The sequence below is a fragment of the Dipodomys ordii genome, unplaced genomic scaffold (genome assembly GCF_000151885.1).
Source record: "Dipodomys ordii isolate 6190 unplaced genomic scaffold, Dord_2.0 Scaffold2, whole genome shotgun sequence".
Lineage (NCBI taxonomy): Eukaryota > Metazoa > Chordata > Mammalia > Rodentia > Heteromyidae > Dipodomys > Dipodomys ordii.
The window spans coordinates 25316251-25335543 of record NW_012267218.1 but is presented as its reverse complement, the minus strand read 5'-3'; the positions used below and the strand labels follow the sequence as shown (position 1 = coordinate 25335543).

Here is a 19293-nt window from a genome sequence, read left to right as displayed (position 1 = left end):
GGGGGAGGGGAAGGGAGGGGGGAGGGAGGGGAGAGTGGTGTGCTGCCATATGGTGAACTTTCTACTTCTCTCTCCTGCCTCAGTTTGTAGGATCATTGTTATCATAGGACACACACACTAATTTTCTTTATACATAGCTTTGGAAAACTAATTTGTTTTGTTGAATTTCTTTCTTTAATTTTTTTTATTGTCAAGGTGATGTACAAAGTTACATAAGTAAGGTAATAAGTGCATTTCTTGTCACACTTGTTACCCCTTCCCTCATTTTTCTCCTCCTTTCTCTCCCCACCCCACCACTCCACCCCCCCTCCCGAATTTCTTTATGTGTTTCAAAGCAGGTTGGTATGGAGAAGTCAACTTTGCTGATCAAGTAGAAGGAATCTCCAGATTAATGGAGACGGTACTATGTTTTGTGCCAAATATGTTGTGTAGGTGATTTCATGGAGATCCAAACTGACATGTTGAAAAGACTATGGCTGGAATTTTTAGTTCCTTAGCTAAGCTTAAGCTACTTTAGGTACGTGCCCAATGTTCTTCAGCCTCAATTTTCTCCTCTGTAGGATAGAAATATGATCAACCACCTCTTGTGGCTGCTTGCTGGGCTGCCCAGGTGACTGTAATGAGCTAGATCAAGCTGAGAACCATTACCATGAGGTGAATAGCATTTGTTCCATTTTATAGATATAGCAGCCCAAGGCTACGTGTGATGTTTATGATGGTGCGACATCTAAACACCATCACTAGGATGGGGAGCTAGTTCTTTGACCCGAAGTTCCTTGCTTTATCCATGTTGTTGAGTTTCTGATTTAATACAGGGGAGCAAAGCCAGCCCCGCCTCAGCCTGTTGGCCCACCACTTGACAAATGCACGAGATGAAGGATCAGGTGGGTGTTATCCAGGTCAGTGGTTCCCAAACCTGGTTATGCTTCCAGCTCGCTGGGGAAGCATTTAGAGTGTACCATCCCCAGGGACAGCCCTGGGCCAACTGGACCAGAACTTCTGGAGCATGGGAACCAAGAGTTTTGTGTATTGAGATTTGTTCCTCAAGTGAGTCTGAGGCTGCTCATCAGACCAAGTCTTTGTATCTATTTGGGAGAACCATTAGATTCTATCTGAAGTCCTGATACACAACCGTGAGACCTTGGGTGCCTGCCAGTGGCCCCCAAATTGGTCTTCAGGAGTTGTGTGCTAATTGGGAATTGGCTTTGAGATCTTTGGTGCAGTACCTGAAACAGACAGTCACTCAGTCTGTCACTGAGCATTTGAACTTCAAGGAGGTAGGAAATGTCAAGCTGGCAGGCTCTGCTGTAGCAGAAAGTTATTTGTTCTTTAGAGTTGTTGTTTTTCCTTGGTTCCCCTTGAGGCTCCTGCCCACTCAGTCAGATTACAGCAAAATAAACATGCTTGTACTACTGAGCTAGCATACATATTATAATTTTTTCCCCTGGCTGCGTAACATCATTGATGTAAAAAATGTAAACCCACAAAAAACCCATTGGCTTTCATGGGCTGAGGCAACAATGTGAATTTGCTGTAATATAGAGGTGAGAAAAATAACATCAATAGAAATTCTTGTTTGGCAGCATAAATACTCCCTCGGACTATGTTACAGTCTGGGTTTGATGACCTCTCCTGGATGACATTTCCCTGAATGGGGTTTTCAGGGCTGGGCACTGGGGATGGCAGGCTGATGTTTAGGGCATTTAACAGTGTGCAGTGATGATTCTGGTGGCCCTGGGGTGTATAATTATAGTTGTCTTCCTAGCTCTGTCAGCATGTCCTGAGGAGGTCCTTGTAGCCCCATAGTGCGGTCAAACCATCTGGAATGGAGAGCTCTAAGGGTGGGGGATGGGCTTCTCTGGGATTTGGACTCAGGTGGCGTGGGAGTCCCATTCCCTCCAGTTCAGCTAACGTCAGTCACCTGTGCTATGTGGCATTTACGTAGCCTCCACCTCCCTCTCCAGAATAGTCATGCCTGGTGTTCCCTACCTCCCAGCTGAACAGCTGGGACTTTCAACCAAAGGCTGCCCTGAGATCTGACTTCAAAGCCCCTTCCTTCTGCAAATGCTGTGGATGTCTCCTTCCTGCTCTGCTCAGTGCTGTTTGCTGCCTAGGCTTTGCTTGCTCCAGAGGGCTGGTATTATGAAGAAAACAGCAGGCATTTGTTGTAACTGCAAGTTATTAAATGCAATGTAAGTTTGGAGGCAATTGCAGGCTAGATCCTGATTTTCATAAGCCTGGATAATCAGCTGGGGTCACAAACACTCAGTTCTGCTGTCCACCCTCCCCACACACTCCCTTTTACCCAAGTAGCTTGTGAACTGCAGAGATGGGATTCGCGTGTGGGTCTGGCCAGTGGCAGCCAGCCCTGGGGAGGGGTGCACATGGACTTCTGTGCATGGGTCGTGTCTGTTGGGAAGTTCTCACAATGTGTTATCCAGATAAGAGTTCCAATGGTATAGGCTGCATCTCAGTGGAAACTTACAGTTACATCATTTGGTGCCCACTGTGGACTTGCTTTTGGTGCCTGGAGAAGAGAGGAGAACCACATTGCTAAGTGTCTGCCCATGCAGAACCCACCTTCTGGTTGAGCAATTCCCTAATAAAGTGCTTCCCTTGGCTCAGATCTCTTTGGTCTTCTCACTCTTGATGCCCAGCACAGTCCTGAGCCACTTCTGGATCTACAGCTGTGCGTGTGTGTGTGTGTGTGTGTGTGTGTGTCCCTACTTCCCCAGGTCCCAGTTGTCCTTCTATTGCAATCTCAGGTGTTATTTCATCCTGCTCTGGGCAAGTCAGACTCAAGTAGACACATATTACAAAGTCCTTGATCTGGGCATATTTGCCACCCATCCAGGTCTGTTTGGTGTATATATTCCCAGGCCCAGTAGGCACCTTGGGGAAAGATACATTCAGCATACTTGCACTTAGAGTTCAGGTCTGGTCCCTGGAAGGTGGTTGTGACTGTCATGAGAATTGCTTTATGAGAGGGGATGATCTGAGTTGGAAAGAGGATGCTCTATTCCTGCAGGTCATCCTTGGAGAAATTCAACACGAATACTGTTCTGAAGAGAGGAGCTGGGCCGACATGGAAGTAGCCAGGATGAAAGAGAGGTGCCATGGCACATTCTGGAGAGTCTTTGAAGGGATGAGGCAATTATTTTACACCAGTGGTTCTGACAGCTAGTTGCAGAGCAAGGGGAACGCGGCCCTCCCTAATCATGGGGCTTTCTACTACACTGGGACTGTGGAGTGTGATAGACAAGGGAACAAAGAGAGAGGTGAGGAAAATCGCTCCAGATCACACAGCCACACAGTGGTTCACTTGTGGGCTTGCCTGCTGACAGAAGACAGCTGTAGCCTCCAAGCTATATATACTGTGTCCATTTGCCTTCTTTGAATAGTGAAATGACGGTCATAGCACACTTTTTTTTTTTTTGGGTCCAGTCATGGGGCTTGAACTGTGGGCCTGGGCGCTGTCCCTCAGCTCTTCAGCTCAAGGCTAGCGCTCTACCACTTGAGCCACAGCGCCACTTCCGGCTTTTTTCTTTTTTTGCTTATGTGGTGCTGAGGAATCGAACCCAGGGCCTCAGGCATGCAAGGCAAGCGCTCTACCACTGAGCCACCTTCCCAGCCCCATAGCACATTTTTTTGTTTTCCCACTTTCGTCACTGGGAATTGTTATAGAAAAACATGCTTTTCATTATCATTTTCATTTAACATGCTTTCATTCTATAGAAGTACAGTAATGTGTTTTTATAAAAAAATTATGTTCTCCAAAGTTTATAATAAAAGTTCCTAGAGTATTTACTGTGAGTACATACATGTAGCATAGATTTATAAAATAAACAAGGTTCTGTTATCTACCATTAAGCTTCAAACACTTCTATTTATTTCTATTGGGCTTCATTTAAAAGAAATATATTAGCTGGATACTGATGGCTCTTCATGCCTGTAACCCTAGCAACTCAGGAGGCTGAGATCTGAGGATCATGGCTCAAAGCCAGCCCAGGGAGCAAAGTCTGTGAGACTCTCATCTCCAATAAACCACCAGAAAACCGGAAGTGGCACTGTGGTTCAAGTGGTAGAGTGCTAGCCTTGAGCTGAAGAGCTGAGGGGCAGCACCCAGCGTGGGGCCCAAGCCCCACAACCGACGAAAGAAGGAAAGAAAGAAAGAAAGAAAGAAAGAAAGAAAGAAAGAAAGAAAGAAAGAAAGAAAGAAAGAAATGAATTAGTACATGCCAGTAATCTTAGCACCTGGGAGACTGAGGCAGGAGAATTACAAGTTAGAAGCTAGCTTGGGATACAAAGGAGACTTTGTCTCAAAAAAAAGTTAACTTGAAATCAGTATGGAGGTTCCTCAAAGGACTACACATAGAGTTCCCTATGACCCGGCAATCCCACTTCTGGGTATTTACCCAAATGATCACAAATAAGGACACACTAAAGCTGCCAGCATAACTATGTTTATCACTGCATTATTTACCATAGCTAAGATATGGAACCAACCCAGATATCCCTCAGTAGATGAATGGATCAAGAAAATGTGGTCTGTACATATAAAATGGAATTCTATGCTTCCATCAGAAAGAATGACACCACCCCACTTGCAAGGAAGTAGAAGGATTTGGAAAAATGTTAAGTGAAATAAGTCAGATCCAAAGAAACTCCAATGATCTCCCTTATTTGCAATAGTTAGCATACATCTAGGATAATCTTAGCAGATGAGCAGAATAGCTCAATAGCTATGTACATCTGACCATATATTTGCTAAGCAAAATGAACTCCACAACATGGACACAAGAGGTTTTTCTTTGTTGTTGTTCTCAATGTGATTTCTTTTTTCTTCCCTATGGTTTATCCTCTGTTGTCACTGTATTCGATTTTGGTACTCTGGATACTCTGAACTAGGGAAGGGAAAGAGAAAAACAAAATGGTGAGACAAAGGATAAAGGGGAAACCTATGCAACAGTGATACTCAAAAGACAACATGTTGGAAATGATCTGTACAACTTTGGGAGGGTTGGGGGGCAGGGAAAGAGGGAAAAAAAACGAGGAAAGGGGTAACAAGTTAGACAAGAAATGTAATCACTACCTTACTTATGTAACTGTAATCCCCTCTGTACATTACCTTAACAAAATTTTTAAAAAAGTTAAATAAAAGAGAGAGAAATACATATTTTATAGCTTATTATTATTATTATTAGTGCAAGTATTGCACTTGAACTCAGGGTCTGGGTGCTGTCCTTAGCTTTTTCACTTAGGGCTGGAACCATAGCTCTACATCTAGATTTTTGCTGGCTAGTTGGAGATAAGAGTTTCACAGACTTTTCTGCTGGGTTGGTTCTGAACCATGATTCTCAGATCTCAGCCTCTTGAGTAGCTAGGATTAAAGGTGTAAAGCCACTGGTGCTTGGCAGTACAGCATATTATAATGACTGGATATCTGGTTAGTCAATTTCAGGAGCTCCAGTATTGCAGCCAGTGAATTTAATTATGTAGTGCTTACCTACAGAGGTGTCACGTGAAGTTCTCCCTAACATTTGTTGACTTACGGACTGGAAGGTGTCTATATTACTATTTTAGAAAGGATTCTTTTTAGACACAGAAAAATTAAATGGCTTGTGTGAGTTTCCCAACCAGTTGATAGAGGAACCAAATATAGAAACCTTTCTAGTGAATACAAACTCACTAAGATTCCTAACTGGAGCTCTGGGCACTCCCTTAGCAACCTCCAGCCTAGGCTGAGGGACAAGCAGGCCATGCTAACCAGAAATGCTTCTGTGGTTGGGAGGGGCGGATGGAGGTGGAGGAAGGGCTAAGATGGTTGTTTCTAGGTCATTTCCAGCCTTGCCATGATAGCAGTGATTTAGGTAGTGGAAGAGAGTATGTTTAGTAGAGTGAAAGTGTGTGCTTGAAAATAAAGCAAGGAGACTCAGCAAGGTTCTGCTTCTTAGATAAACCAGCGTGCACAAAGGGACTTGTGGCTGTTGGGTTCTGGGATAGGGAAGTGAGTGGTCCTTGGAAAATGAAAGTGTGTTGTTCATTCGGCTTTAAAAAGTCACTGAGTATTGGGCTGGGAAGGTGGCTCAGTGGTAGAGTGCTTGCCTTGCATGCTCAAGACCCTGGGTTCAATTCCTCAGTACCACATAAGCAAACAGAAAAAAGCCAGAAGTGGCGCTGTGGCTCAAGTGGTAGAGCGCTATCCTTGAGCTGAAGAGCTGAGGGACAGCGCCCAGGCCCAGAGTTCAGGCCCCACGACCAGACCCCCCCCCCAAAAGTCACTGAGTAGAATAATAGCCAGTGTCTCTCTGTTGTAATCTATTTATGGACATACTGATGTAATCAAGTACAGGTAATAGAACTGTTCTCTTTATCTCTGCTTGTAACCCCACTTGGAATGTACTAATAATTCCTATATGCTAAGAAAAGCAGCAATATCACCCTACTGGAAGTATTTTGGAGAACTGCATTCTTTCCTCATTTCCTTTCATTTATCTCTCTTTCCCTCCCTCCCACCCTCCCTCCCACCCTCCCTCTCCCTCTTTTCCTCCCTCCTTTCCTCCCTCCCTCTCTCCCTTCCTCCCTCCCTCCCTCCCTCCCTTCCTTCCTTCCTTCCTTCCTTCCTTCCTTGCTAACATGCTGGTCCTGGGGCTTGAACTCAGGGCCTGGGTGCTATCCCTGAGCTTTTTTGCTCCAGGCTAGCCCTCTCTACCATTTGAGCCATAGCTCCACTTCTAGCTATTTGGTATTAATTGGAGATCTATGTGCATCTAACCATATAAAGTAGTATTTATTGAAATGAACCCTAGGAAATGGAAATGAGGGTTTTTTAAATTCTTCATCATTATTTTTGTTTTAATTTCCTTTCGTCTTGTTTATCTGTTTTTGAGAGGGTATGGGGAGGCATAGAAATGATGAGATAAAGGCTGGACAAATGCAACAGTGATACTTACTAGACACTATGTTGAAAACAAACTATACAACTCATAGGTGGGGATGGGGACAGGAGGGAAAAACTGGGAGAGAGTGAGGGAAGGGGTGACATTGTTCAAAAAGAAATGTACTCTTTTTCTGACTTATATAATTGTGGCCCTTCTGTATATCACCTTAACAATAACAATAAATAAAATTTTAAAAAAGAGTCTTACAGACTTTCGGACTTCAAACCAGGATCCTCAGATTTCAGCCTCCTGTCCAGCTAGGATTATAGGCTTGAGCCACCTGCATTCTTCTGGACATTGCATTCTTAGCATAACTTGGCAGATTCTTGTCTCTCTCCCTTTTCTATCCAAACTTGTTTCAATGGACTGACCTTTGGTACAACTTTTTCTAATTGAACATTTTCTGATTTTTCTTTTAAATGGAATGGCCTTTTTTTTGGCTAAGTATTTAAGTATTTATGAAAGTTTCCTTGATGAAAAGCCTGTGAAATTTGTGCAGCTAACTCAGGCATGTTGTTAGATTAGTGATAACATTTGTCAAAGACTTTTATGGCTTTATAGTGTACTTTCTTGCTCAGCTCAGCCTATTTGACCCGTACCTGGTGCGTTCTCTGTGGGCTGTGGGATTCACAGTTTGCTGATGGAGTGAAGAAGAGCAGGGTTCTTTGGCGTGGTTCTAAGCATGCCTTCCAATCTCTCCATAGGTTCATTTTAAAGGAAAATTAGTCAAGAGAACCCAATGGGCTATTTAACTTCTCAAGGTCACTCAGCAAATATGGGGTCATTCCCAAGAACTGAACTTGCTTTATTATTCAGAAATTCCACACACTTGGAATTTTCTTACTGTTATCCTGCCAAGATTTTTAAAAGGCCAAATTAATCACACTCAGTTTTCTTAACTGAGCTGAAGAAATACACTTAACATCAAATTAACCATCTTCAGTGGCCTTTAGTACATTCACAGTATTCTAAATTGCTCACATCTATTTAGCTTCAAAATCTTTTCATTGTTCCTAAGGGAGACCCCATTCATTGTCCATTAAGGCCACCCTACCCATCCTCTGTGTTCCCCAGATTCTGGTAGCTGCCAATCTTTTTTTCTGTCCCCCTGAATTTACCTGGTCTGGATTTTTGACATAAATGGACTCACAGTACACAACTTTTTCATTTGTTGTCTGAAACTTAGTGTAATATTTCTGTGCATTCTAGTGTGTCAGAAGTTTCTTTTTCTTTTCTTTTTTTTTTTAAGTCCAAGACTGGAACTTGAACTTGGTACCTCACACTTTCACTCATTGGCTAGTACTTTACAACTGAGCTATGTCTCCAACTCTGAAGTTTATTTCTTTGTATGGAGGACTACTAGTCCATTGTATGGATAGACATGTTTTGTTTATCCATTCATTAATCAGTAGACATCTGGATTGGTCCATCTTTTGGCTATGGTGATTAGGAATGCTGTAAATATTTGAACGCATCTATTTGAATGTTTCTTTTCTGTTCTTGGGGGGTTTATGTACATTGTTAATAGAATTTTTAGATCATGTGGTAATCCTATGTTTACCATTCTGAAGAACCATTGGACTGTGTTATTATGACTATACCATTCCTATCAATAATGTACAAAGGATCTCATTTCCCTATGTCCTTGCCAATTTCTGGTATTTTAATTTTAATTTTTTTATTGCAATCATTTTCATAGATATAAAGTCTATTTCTCGGAGGTCTTGATTTGCCTTCCATAATGAAATACATTTTACTACATAGTGTTTTAATCAGAAAATGAACTTGGATGAGACAAAAATAAACAGAATGCTGCTAATATCTGTCTTGAGGGGATTAAGGTTGGCATACACTTACTCCTAAGGCATGAGACTTAAGGATACAAAGAAGGGCTGTGTTCCTTTGGAAACCATAGTTATCTCCTGAGTTTGCTTTTTTCTGAAGTACAAACATTTGATCTCCGATCTTACACTTACTAGACAGGTGTTCTATCAGTGAAGCCATGTCCCAGCTCTGAAAACAAATCTTTTCAGTTAATAATGAAAACTAAATACTTACGTTCTGTTTTACTTTTATGGCACCTGTCAGAAGATACTTAGTTTTTGCTGAGCCTGTTTGTACATGGCAATAATCCCAGCCACCTGGGAGCCTTGAGTAGGAGAATTGAGGACTGAGCCATTTGGAGCAAAAGCAAGGACTCATCTGAAAAAGAACTAAAGCAAAAAGGACTGGAGTTGTCGATCAAAATATAAAGGCCCTGCCTAACAAGCACTTAGCCTTGAGTTTAAATCCTTGTATGGACCAAACAAACAAACACTAAAAAGATGCTTAGATCTTTGTATTTCAAAGCTACGTAAAAAAATGACTTGATAGTATATTCCTTTCTGTTTCAGAGTAAAGGAGACGCTCAGTCAGGATGGCCCAGGGATCCGGGGATCAAAGAGCGGTTGGGATCGCTGACCCAGAAGACAGTTCTCCCAACATGATTGTCTACTGCAAGGTAAGATTTCTCCTCAGATGCTAGGTGTGCCCCGGGGTGATGTGCACTGAGTCAGGCCCAGACATGTTTTCTCTAAACTGTTTTGATTAACGTGAACATTTTCTCAATACTCTCTGGTTGGCCAATTCTAAAATCCAAAGAAATTAGGTTTCGTTATACTAGAAAACTTGGTACTGAGAGGTTGAAATGTTTTATGCCATTAGGTTCTGTGTAAACCTGCAGCTTGCTTGAGCAGCGCCGTGGGGAATGCATTTTCCTTCAGTGTAAAGGCTTTCACAATACAATGCAAGGAAAGTTCATTGAACACATCAGATGCACAAGATACAGGCTTGATGCTGAGGAGAGACAGAGGCATCTCTGTATGCCATGCTTGTAGTTGGTTTGGAGGTAGAAGATGCTCAAAAATAGCTGCAATCGAGCCGGAGAGTGTTGATTTCCAAACAGAGGTATCACATAGCCTTAGAAGGGGAGTTTGGGGGTTCAGAGATCCTAGTGACTTGGGCAGCAGTGGCCTTGGACTTGGTTTGAAAGGATGTATCTGGAGAGCAGAGGGCAAGACCTCTATTCCAAGTGATGAAATCAATCCAGCAAAAGCACTGAGACTGAGCTAGAAAGGAGAACAGCCCCTAGAGTCCATTGGTGCAGGCATACAGTGAGTTACATGAAATTGGTTAGTACAGGTAAGACTATGGGAGGAGAAACTGCATGCAGCCGGATAAGAATATTCAATCATAGACATTTTCTTCATGAAAAACTTAAGACATGTAAAATCAGTATCTGTTTGAGACTAGGAGATTTTCCCCAGATTGTCAGATGGTTTGGTATGCGATGGGACAGAGGTACTGGGAGAAGGAGGGCACTAGAGGGATGATGGGTCTAAATTAATAATGACTCGAAAAACGAATGGCTGGAATTAGGAGGCAAGTTGGGGGCCAAAGATGACTAGGGTTTTGACGTTGGGTTATTAAAAGACATTATCATTGTAATTCAAATAGCATCATTTTGAAGAAGAATGCTTTCAAGGAAGGAAACAGGGCACATGAATTTATTTTTGCATACATGGATATTGAGGTAGTAATTATATTGCATGCTCATGAAAAATTAACCTAATGTTGTTACCTATTAATAAGGAACAGGGTTAATGTTTGTTCATTTCACTAAGTGTTTGACTTCTCTGCTGATTTGGTACATTCTGCAACCCTGGGTTCAGTGTATGTTAATTACAATGATGGGATTGAATGGCATATTGTGAATGATCAATCATGTTGTTTTTCTCTTTTCTTTGTAACTATAGAACTCTTACATTATTCTTGGTTTGAGTCTAACACTATAATTTTTTTGCTTTGTAAAAGAATGATGAGATAGCCTATTACTGAATGATGCTTATTAATTGTAGTAATGAGTCTAGTCAATTGATGAACCATATAGAGTAACAGATAACACTTACTCATCACCATTTCACCTCACACTGGAAAACCCTGTGGCAGTCTAGTTGGAACATGAGAGTTGGATGTGCACCTGGTTTAAAATTTCAGCTCTGGATCCGGTGTTGTTACTGATGTCTGTAATCAAAGGTATTCGGGAGGATTGAGGTTTGAGAGCAGCTCAGGCAAAAGGTTAGTGAGATCCATTCCCAATAAACAGGATAGCCGTGGTGGTTCATTTACAATCCCAGCTATGAAGAAGGTGTAGATAGGAGGCTCTCACTCCGAAACTAGCCCAGGCACAAACATGAGAGCCTATCTGCAAAAGAACTAAAGGCAAAGAAGAACTGGGTGCCGGTGGTTCAGGCAGGTAATCCTAGCCATTCAGGAGGCTGAGTCTGGAGGAAGGCAGTTTGAAACCAGCCTGGGCCAAAAAGTTTGAAAAACTCAAATTTCCAAAATAGAAAACAAAAAGCAATGCTGGAGCCCTGGTTCAAGTGGTAGAGGACCAGCTACACAAGCAAAGAAGCTAAACAGGTCTCCAAATCCAAACTTCCCTCCCTCAAAAGAAATATAACTCTACCATGTACTGTCAGTGTGACTTTGCATTAATTACTTAACTTCTGTAAATGCCAGTTTTTTTCATGTGTAAGAAGAATCTGACTTATTGAATTGGAACCTCCTTGTACAACTAAAATGAAAATCAAAATAAAAAGTACAAAAAAGAAGAAAAGAAAAACCAGGGAGGAGGGTTGATCGTTTAGATCAAGTGAACAGGGCATCTGATAGTGTGATCCACAGCGAACACCATCTTTATCTTTATCTTTGGGTCTTGCAGAGACAGGGGCACTTGGAAAAGAAATAAATTATAAGATGTATAAATCTTGGTGCTGTTAATAAGTTGACCAAAGTAAATTTATATAATGAGTTGCCTATGTAAGAGAAAAGAAATTACAAATATTTTTACCTTATGGGCTTTAAATGCATTGATTACTAAAGGTTAATAGGACATAAACAGGTCATTGCCATCTAAAGACATTTCTACTAAACTGTTTGCTGTTAGGTTGAAGGAAAACTGTCCAGTGGGGTTGTGAGAACTTGAGTTTTATTTTTTGAATGGTGAAGCGAATTTGTTTTTCTTTCTTCCCCTCCCTTTCTTTCTTTTTCTCTTCCCCTTTGTTCTGTCATTTTGTTTCTCTCTCTCTCTCTCTTTCCCCCATCTGTCTCCCTCTCTCCCCCCCTCTGTCTCTGTCTTCCTCTCTCTCTTCCCCTCTCCCTCTCCCTTTCTCTCTCTTTGTTTAATTTAGGAACAAACTTACCAGTTGTAGTTTTTTAGAGTAATGACCACTGGTACAGAAATGTTTTATGTTCCTTGTGACACATTTGTGTCAGTGTATATTCTTGTAATTTGCTATATTAATGGCTCTAAAAGCAATTAATTAAATCTGTTTAACCTATTAGAAAAAAATGCACACTAACTCTACAGCATGGGTCCTGGGCTTTGCATCATTTAACACCAATGTTAACCTGACATAAAACCTACATTAACCATGGGCATACTTGAACTAGAGGACAATTAGTTTTTGCCTCTCTGTGCTCAGCCTTGGGCTGTAGCTAAGAACTTAACCCTTGTGTGATGTGGTCAGCAAATGATGACTCTTGAAGGGAATGTCAGTTCAAAGCATTTCCTATGGATGTCCTTTTATGTGATTAGTTATTCAATTATTTATTCATTAGCCATAAAGCCAAATCTTCTCTCCTAGATTTATCTGAGTAAAATGTACATTTCAGAAAAATTGCACTTTATTTTTGTTTTCTTTCTCTTGTTTGTTATTTCTCTGGTCACAGACCTCACCCCAGTTAGAATGGCTATAATCAAGAAATCTAATAACAACAGATGCTAGAGGGTATGTGGCCAAAAGGGAATGCTACTACACTTTTAGTGGGAGTGTAAACTTGTTCATCCACTCTGGAATGCAGTATAGAGGGTCCTCAAAAGACTACACATAGGGCTCCCCTATGACCTAGCAATACCACTTCCGGGCATTTACCCAAATGATCACAAACAAGGCCATACTACAGCTACTAGCACAACTACGTTCATCGCAGCATTATTTACCATAGCTAAGATATGGAACCAACCCAGATGCCCCTCAGTGGATGAATGGATCAAGAATATGTGATATATAAATATAAATATATATATATATTATATATACACACATATACATACACAAATGGAATTCTATGCTTCCATTAGAAAGAATGACACCACCCCATTTGTAAGGTAATGGAAAGACTTGGAAAAGATCATATTAAGTGAAGTAAGCCAGACCCAAAGAAACATAGGTCCCGTGGTTTCCCTTATTTGGACTGTCTTATTTAGATAGAGATGCTAATGTTTGAAGAGACAAATTTAGAGAACTAGAGCATGGGGCCAACTTCTGAGTAGTAAGGGAATGGTTACTCTCATAATGTTGTGATTTACATTGTTCTTATTTTTAATTGTCACATACATGGATGGGATGCAGTGTGATGTTTTGATATATGTACAGATCAGAGCAATTAGCATGTTCTTCTTCTCAAGCATTGATTGTTTCTTTGTAGTAAGACATTCAGTGACCTTCCTTCTAGCCTTTTCCACAATGTGTGCAAAACATTGCTGTTAGCTCTTCTGACTCAGGAAGAATGATGGGTGTGTTTCATAAGCCCAGACCTTCCATAACATTCCTTATTTCCTTCTTATATCATTAACTTAAAAAGTTACACTTTCCCAAGACATGATTTATTTATTGAGTTGAACAGACTTTCTAATTTAGGTTTTCAACCTTAATATTCACATTTTGGATGAGAGATGTGTATGAAGAATGCACTGGTCACATTACGGATCTATTTAAGAGAGAATCTTAATTATTCATGAAGAGAGTCAGACCTGTTAACCTTCTTTATATTCCTAGATCCTCAGCATTCTGGATCATTGACTTGCCCAGTGTCATGCTGATATCCAGACCTGGCTATATGTAAGATTGTGCAGGGTATGTTATCAAAATACTAACCCTCCAAGGACCTCCCTCTCCAAGATATTTTTGTTTCATAGGTCTGGGCTGGAACCTTGAATTCTGAATTTTAAGATGGTCTCTGAACAATTTGTACCCAATGAAACTGGAAGAGCATTTACAGTAGGTAGGCCTAGTGTAGTCATGGGGAAGTTGGTGTTTTGCATTGGATATTTTATTTCCTAAGTACATGTCCATCTTTCAAGATGTGGAAGAACCAAGCTCTGGTCCGAGTGCTAGGACCAGAATCCTAGGGACTCTGGTAACTCTCTCTCTCTCTCTCTCTCTCTCTCTCTCTGTTGGTTGTGGGGGCTTCAACTCTGGGCTTGGGCACTGTCCCTGAGCTCTTCAGCTCAAGGTGAGCGCTCTACCAATTGAGCCACAGAGCCACTTCTGGTTTTCTAGAGATAAGAGTCTCATGGAGTTTCTTGCCCGGGCTGGCTTTGAATTGCAATTCTCAGATCTCAGCCTCCTGAGTAGCGGGGATTATAGGCGTGTGCACCAGCGCCTGGCTTGGTAACTTTCTCTTAGAGATGTTCTAGTCTATATTCTTACTTTCTAGATGAAAAACCTGAGATTTGGCAAAGATATATAGCTGGGTCAGCTTTCACATTTCTCAGTGAAGCTATGACTGTATGCCCAGGGATTCCTGGTCCCAGAGTGTGCTCAGCATCAGGTAGGTCACCTTATTATCAGCCTCAGGCTACTGTTGTTGAAGCTTGGTACCCACTGACTGAACTAAATGAATGCAGCTATTAGGTGAGGAATTTGGCTGGCATGCTTATTCCTGGGGACTTGGTGTAGGTCAACTTGTTACATTTGTCATGTTAAAGTTTCATTCTGCTCTCTGGTACTCTTATTTCTTTGGTAAAGATTTTTCTAAAATGTTTACTTTAAAAAATTTTCTTGAAGTAGTTGCCATTAAACAAAGCTTATGAATATAATGTATCTTGATCAATGCCACTGCTTTGAACTTCCTTACCCCTCCCTCCCAACTCCCCTTCCATTACTTTTCTTAAGTTTGTAGGATATGTCTTGGATTTTTTTCTTTACTGCATTTTCTCCTCTTTCTCTTCATTCATCTACCTTCCTCCCCTAACCCTTACCCTAGCCCTTCTAAGTACCTGTTTCCTAGTGTTTATTTTGTTGACCTTTGATTTAGCCTTTCTAAGGAATTTCACGATGGCATTCTCCCCTGAATCTACTATATTTCTGTTAATACATTTTGTAAACATTTACATATTCCCAAAGTATTTACTTACACATTTATAAACTAATTCTATCTTCCATATAAGAGAAAACATGTAATCTTTGTCTACTTTTTTTACAACTAGGATTTTCTTTTTTTTTTTTTAAGGAAGAGTAACATGCTTTCTGATTGTACTTGATTCTTCTGAGTATTGTTAGCAATATATATCAGTCAGACTTTTATCACGGTGACAAATACCTGAGAGAAACAATTTAAAAGAGGAAGTATTTATACTGGCTTATCTCTGTGAGGTTTGAGCTACAGCTCCATTGCTTTTAGGCCCTAGGCACGGAAAAAACATGGTAGAAGGGCATGGAAGAGGAAGCCTGGTAGCCACTAAACAAAGAGGGGTAACAGGCAGGGCCAGGCCAAGATATACCCTTTAAAGGCACCCCCTCCACAGTGACCCACATCCTCCAAATGCATCCTGCCTTCCACAGTTCCACCACCTCCCAATAGTTGACTCCGATTTTGAATCCACTAATAGACTAAACCATTGATTAGTTCAAAGCCTTCAGGATCTAATCATGTCTGGAAATGTCCTCACAGAACACACCTAGATGTGTTTTCCATATTTCCCAGGTATATCTCAATTAAGTTGACAATCAAGATCACCCACCATACAAATGTTTCTAGATAAAGCCCCAGTTAGGCTGGTGATTTGACTTATTAGAACTCTGGGTAGATGAGGGTCAATGGAAAAAAAAAAAACTGTAGCTTAACTTGACTTCATCTTGGGTCCGGAGACAGTAGATTGTGATGGGAGATGCTACAAATAGCTGAGGGCATTGGGGGCTGGGCTCAACTTTGGTTCTTACTGCATTGGGGTTCAGGACGGGAAAGTCATCTTCTTGTCTCTGACTCTTCTTTTGTCTTTCTCCCTTCTCCTTTCTTTCCTACCTTACCTACCAGTTACAAAATACTTTTAAACACACACACACACACAAATATATACATATATATATATATATTATGTGTAATATCTTAGACTTTACCCTCTCTTTTGTAAAGTGAAGGGATTGGTTGAAATATTGTACAAACTACCTATGCAATGATTTCAGTTTTTATTCCATAAAATTTGCGTCTCTCTAAGTTGATACATGATATCAAAGTAATATTGCCCGACTCTATGCATGTTTTAATTTCTTCTGAACTTTTCTAAAAATATTTTAGAGAACTATAGATGACTATATTGGATTGAGGCCAAACCAAATTTAGTCAAGGACCAGAAAAAAAAAAACATTTTAATTGTAATGTCTTTAGCATTCAAGAGTAAAATTTCTTGGTGGTCACTTGTTTCTACAGCTTACTAATGACATTCATGACATTTATTTTACAATTATATCCAGTTCTGGGGCTTGAAGTTAGGATCCTTGCTCTTGCTCAGCCTTCTTGTTCATGATTGATGCTTTACTTAAGCCACATTTCAGTCTGATTTTTTTTTCATTTTTTTCTGATTAATTGGAGATAGAATCTTTTCTGCCTGGACTGGCTTTGAACTATGATCTTCCAGATCTCAATCTTCTGTATAGCTAGGATGATGGGCATGAGCCTTGCATGCCTGGCTATAATTGTATGCTATACAGACATCAGGAACAGTATTTAGACAACAGCACTGTACATTGTCAATAATACACATAGTCACTGGATGAATTAAGGATTGTATAGGAAAAAATATCCAATACTTTGTATGCACTTGTTAGTTTCTAGTTATTGATCCCTTTTCTTCTGGGATTTGATTCAAGTCTTTTTATTGCTGGGCCCCTCTAAGGACCCTTGAAATTCTGGGCTGAAACTGACTTAGGCATACTTCCCAAAAGTAAGCATTGCTGTTTTAGTGTCATATCCTGGAAGAAGCAGATCTGTGAAGGAAGATAGGATGTGATGTTTGAAATTCATGAAAGACAATAGTAGAAGACAATAGGACTAGGTATCTGGGAACCTGTAAATCTGGTGACCAAGGCATGATGAGGGTTCGAAGCCATGGACCAGCAAGGTGTGACAGACACAGTGAGGTGAAGGCTGAGTCCCCTCAGTGGGTCTGTAAATCCCCGGGGAACCCAGGATAATGGGACAGTTTCTGTTTTAGTAGAGGCAAATGAATGAGTTCTGGGAGGAGGTAGACAGTCAGATAGTCCATACAAAGAGGGGATAAGGATTGGGTGCTTGCCTTTTTCATTCTTAAAAGATGAGCAGTAATTAATCTGGTGGAAAAGAGGGAAAAAATATAAGAGACTAAAGGGCTAGCACATGTGAAAAGCATAGTGTGGTGTTGAATACTGAGCTTTGCAAAGTCTGAGTGGCTGTTTTCATGGATCTAAGGTGTCTGTGATGAAGAGATGAGCCAAAGCGAGGTGCTAGGTAGATTTGGACCAGGCCATGACAGACCTAATGCATCATGTCAAGGAATTTGACATGAATTTGGACAGCTCTAGGTATCTACCCTTTGTGCCTCCACACCCACATCTTACCTCTGAACATCCTCCCATCCCCCAAAGCCATTTGGGTACCATCTACAGAACTTCTGTGACCTCTAGCTTCTCTGTGAGCTTGGACAATAGGAGCGTGGGGAGAAAAAGGAGGGAAAGAGAATAGTGAAGTCAGGGATTTCCTTTCTTGGCTGTCTCTACAAAGCCTCATACTGACACTGCTGTATCCCTTGGTTGAGGCTCATTGACTCTCCTCTTTTTGGTCCTGGATACCTCCCCTTGCCTCTACTCATACTCTTGGATGTTTGGGAGAGTTCCAGTCATTCTCATCTATTATTCTGTAACAAATAACTTCAGAACTCAGGAGCCTAAATGGCACATGTATTATGTCACAGAGTCTCAGTCTTTTATAATAGGACAAGCCATCTCCTTTGTTAGAAACAAGTTCTTATCCAACTCTCACCCAAGGTGAGGGGTTAGCACAAAGGTCACCAATACAGGGAGATGGCATCCAGGAAGTGAGTGTGGCCTATTGTGAAAGATCAGCCAGGGTTCCTGTTCCTGTGTAGTCCTTACCTGTTTTACTATCTGTTTATACTTAGCTCCTTGAATCGTCTTGTATCTGAGGTGCCCTCTGTTTACTAGAAAGGCTCTAACTTGTGCAAGTTATCTCACATACAAAGGGAAAGCACCAAAGCCCTGTTTTCCTTCCAAAGGAAAACTCTTGGTGAAACAGAGAAACTCTAAGCTCAATGTGGAGAATGGGATTGGAAGCAGGGAAGCCAGTGTGGTGATCCAATGTGTTCCACACTGCAGAAGGAATCCCGTAGGAACGTGGTACCAGGAATGGTAGCGTCTTAGACCAGAAAGCAGTTTGCAGATTTTTCTAGAAATTCAATGTGGCCAAGCAACATGCGCTTAGGTGGTAGTGGTCATCTAGAGGAAGGGTATGCTTGAGGTAGAATCAAGAGGATGGGTTGACTGAGAGTTCTAGAGAGAATTTTGGATGAGAGAATAACAAGAGGTCTTTGATTTAGGTTATTCTACTTTAGAGTTCTCAGAAAGTCTCCCGTGACAACGTTGTGAATTATGCATATGTAGCACTTCCTGGTGCTCTCCTCCCTTCATGGAGTTTTGGCGAGATGATTGTACCATTAGCCTATCTAGCTATTAATATTGTTTCTGTTGTTCAATAAGTTCAGTTCCATCACCAGCAAGGTTGGCTGGGCTGAGTGAACTCAGAAATATTATTCTTCAGTTGTTACATTCAAGGAATTTCATGATCACAAATAAACCAATTGCCCAGCACCAGTGCCTCATGCCTGTAATCCTAGCTACTCAGGAGGCTGAGATCTGAGGATTGTAGTTTGAAACCAGCCCAGGCAGGGAAGTCCATGAAACTCTCTAATTAACTACCAAAAAGCAGGAAGTAGAGCTGTGGCTCAAGCAATAGGGCACTAACCTTGAACACAAAAGTTCAGGGACAGCTCTTAAGCTCTGAGTTCAAGTCCTAGGACCAGCACAAAAACATATCAATCAATAAATATTACAAGGATAAATAAATCTATTCTTTTATAGTCTCTTTTGCTTCTTTGTTACTTGTCTTTACAAAGTTAACTCAGAGAAAACTTCCAAAACAGTTGAGTTGGAATGTTTAAAACAAATGCTTTTTTTGGGTCTTAAATATTTAGAGT

General features: G+C 41.1%; 1 protein-coding gene across 2 annotated transcripts in view; it reads left to right on the top strand.

Moving 5' to 3' along the window:
• The window catches only part of Rgs6 (regulator of G-protein signaling 6), a 486793-nt gene that overhangs the window by 19375 nt on the left and 448125 nt on the right, over nt 1-19293 (top strand). For both annotated transcript variants that reach the window (XM_013017123.1, XM_013017129.1), the window contains exon 2: nt 9335-9441. In XM_013017123.1, coding sequence (XP_012872577.1) covers nt 9358-9441 — 84 coding nt within the window. In that variant the 5' untranslated portion in view covers nt 9335-9357. The remainder of the gene's footprint in view (nt 1-9334; nt 9442-19293) is intronic.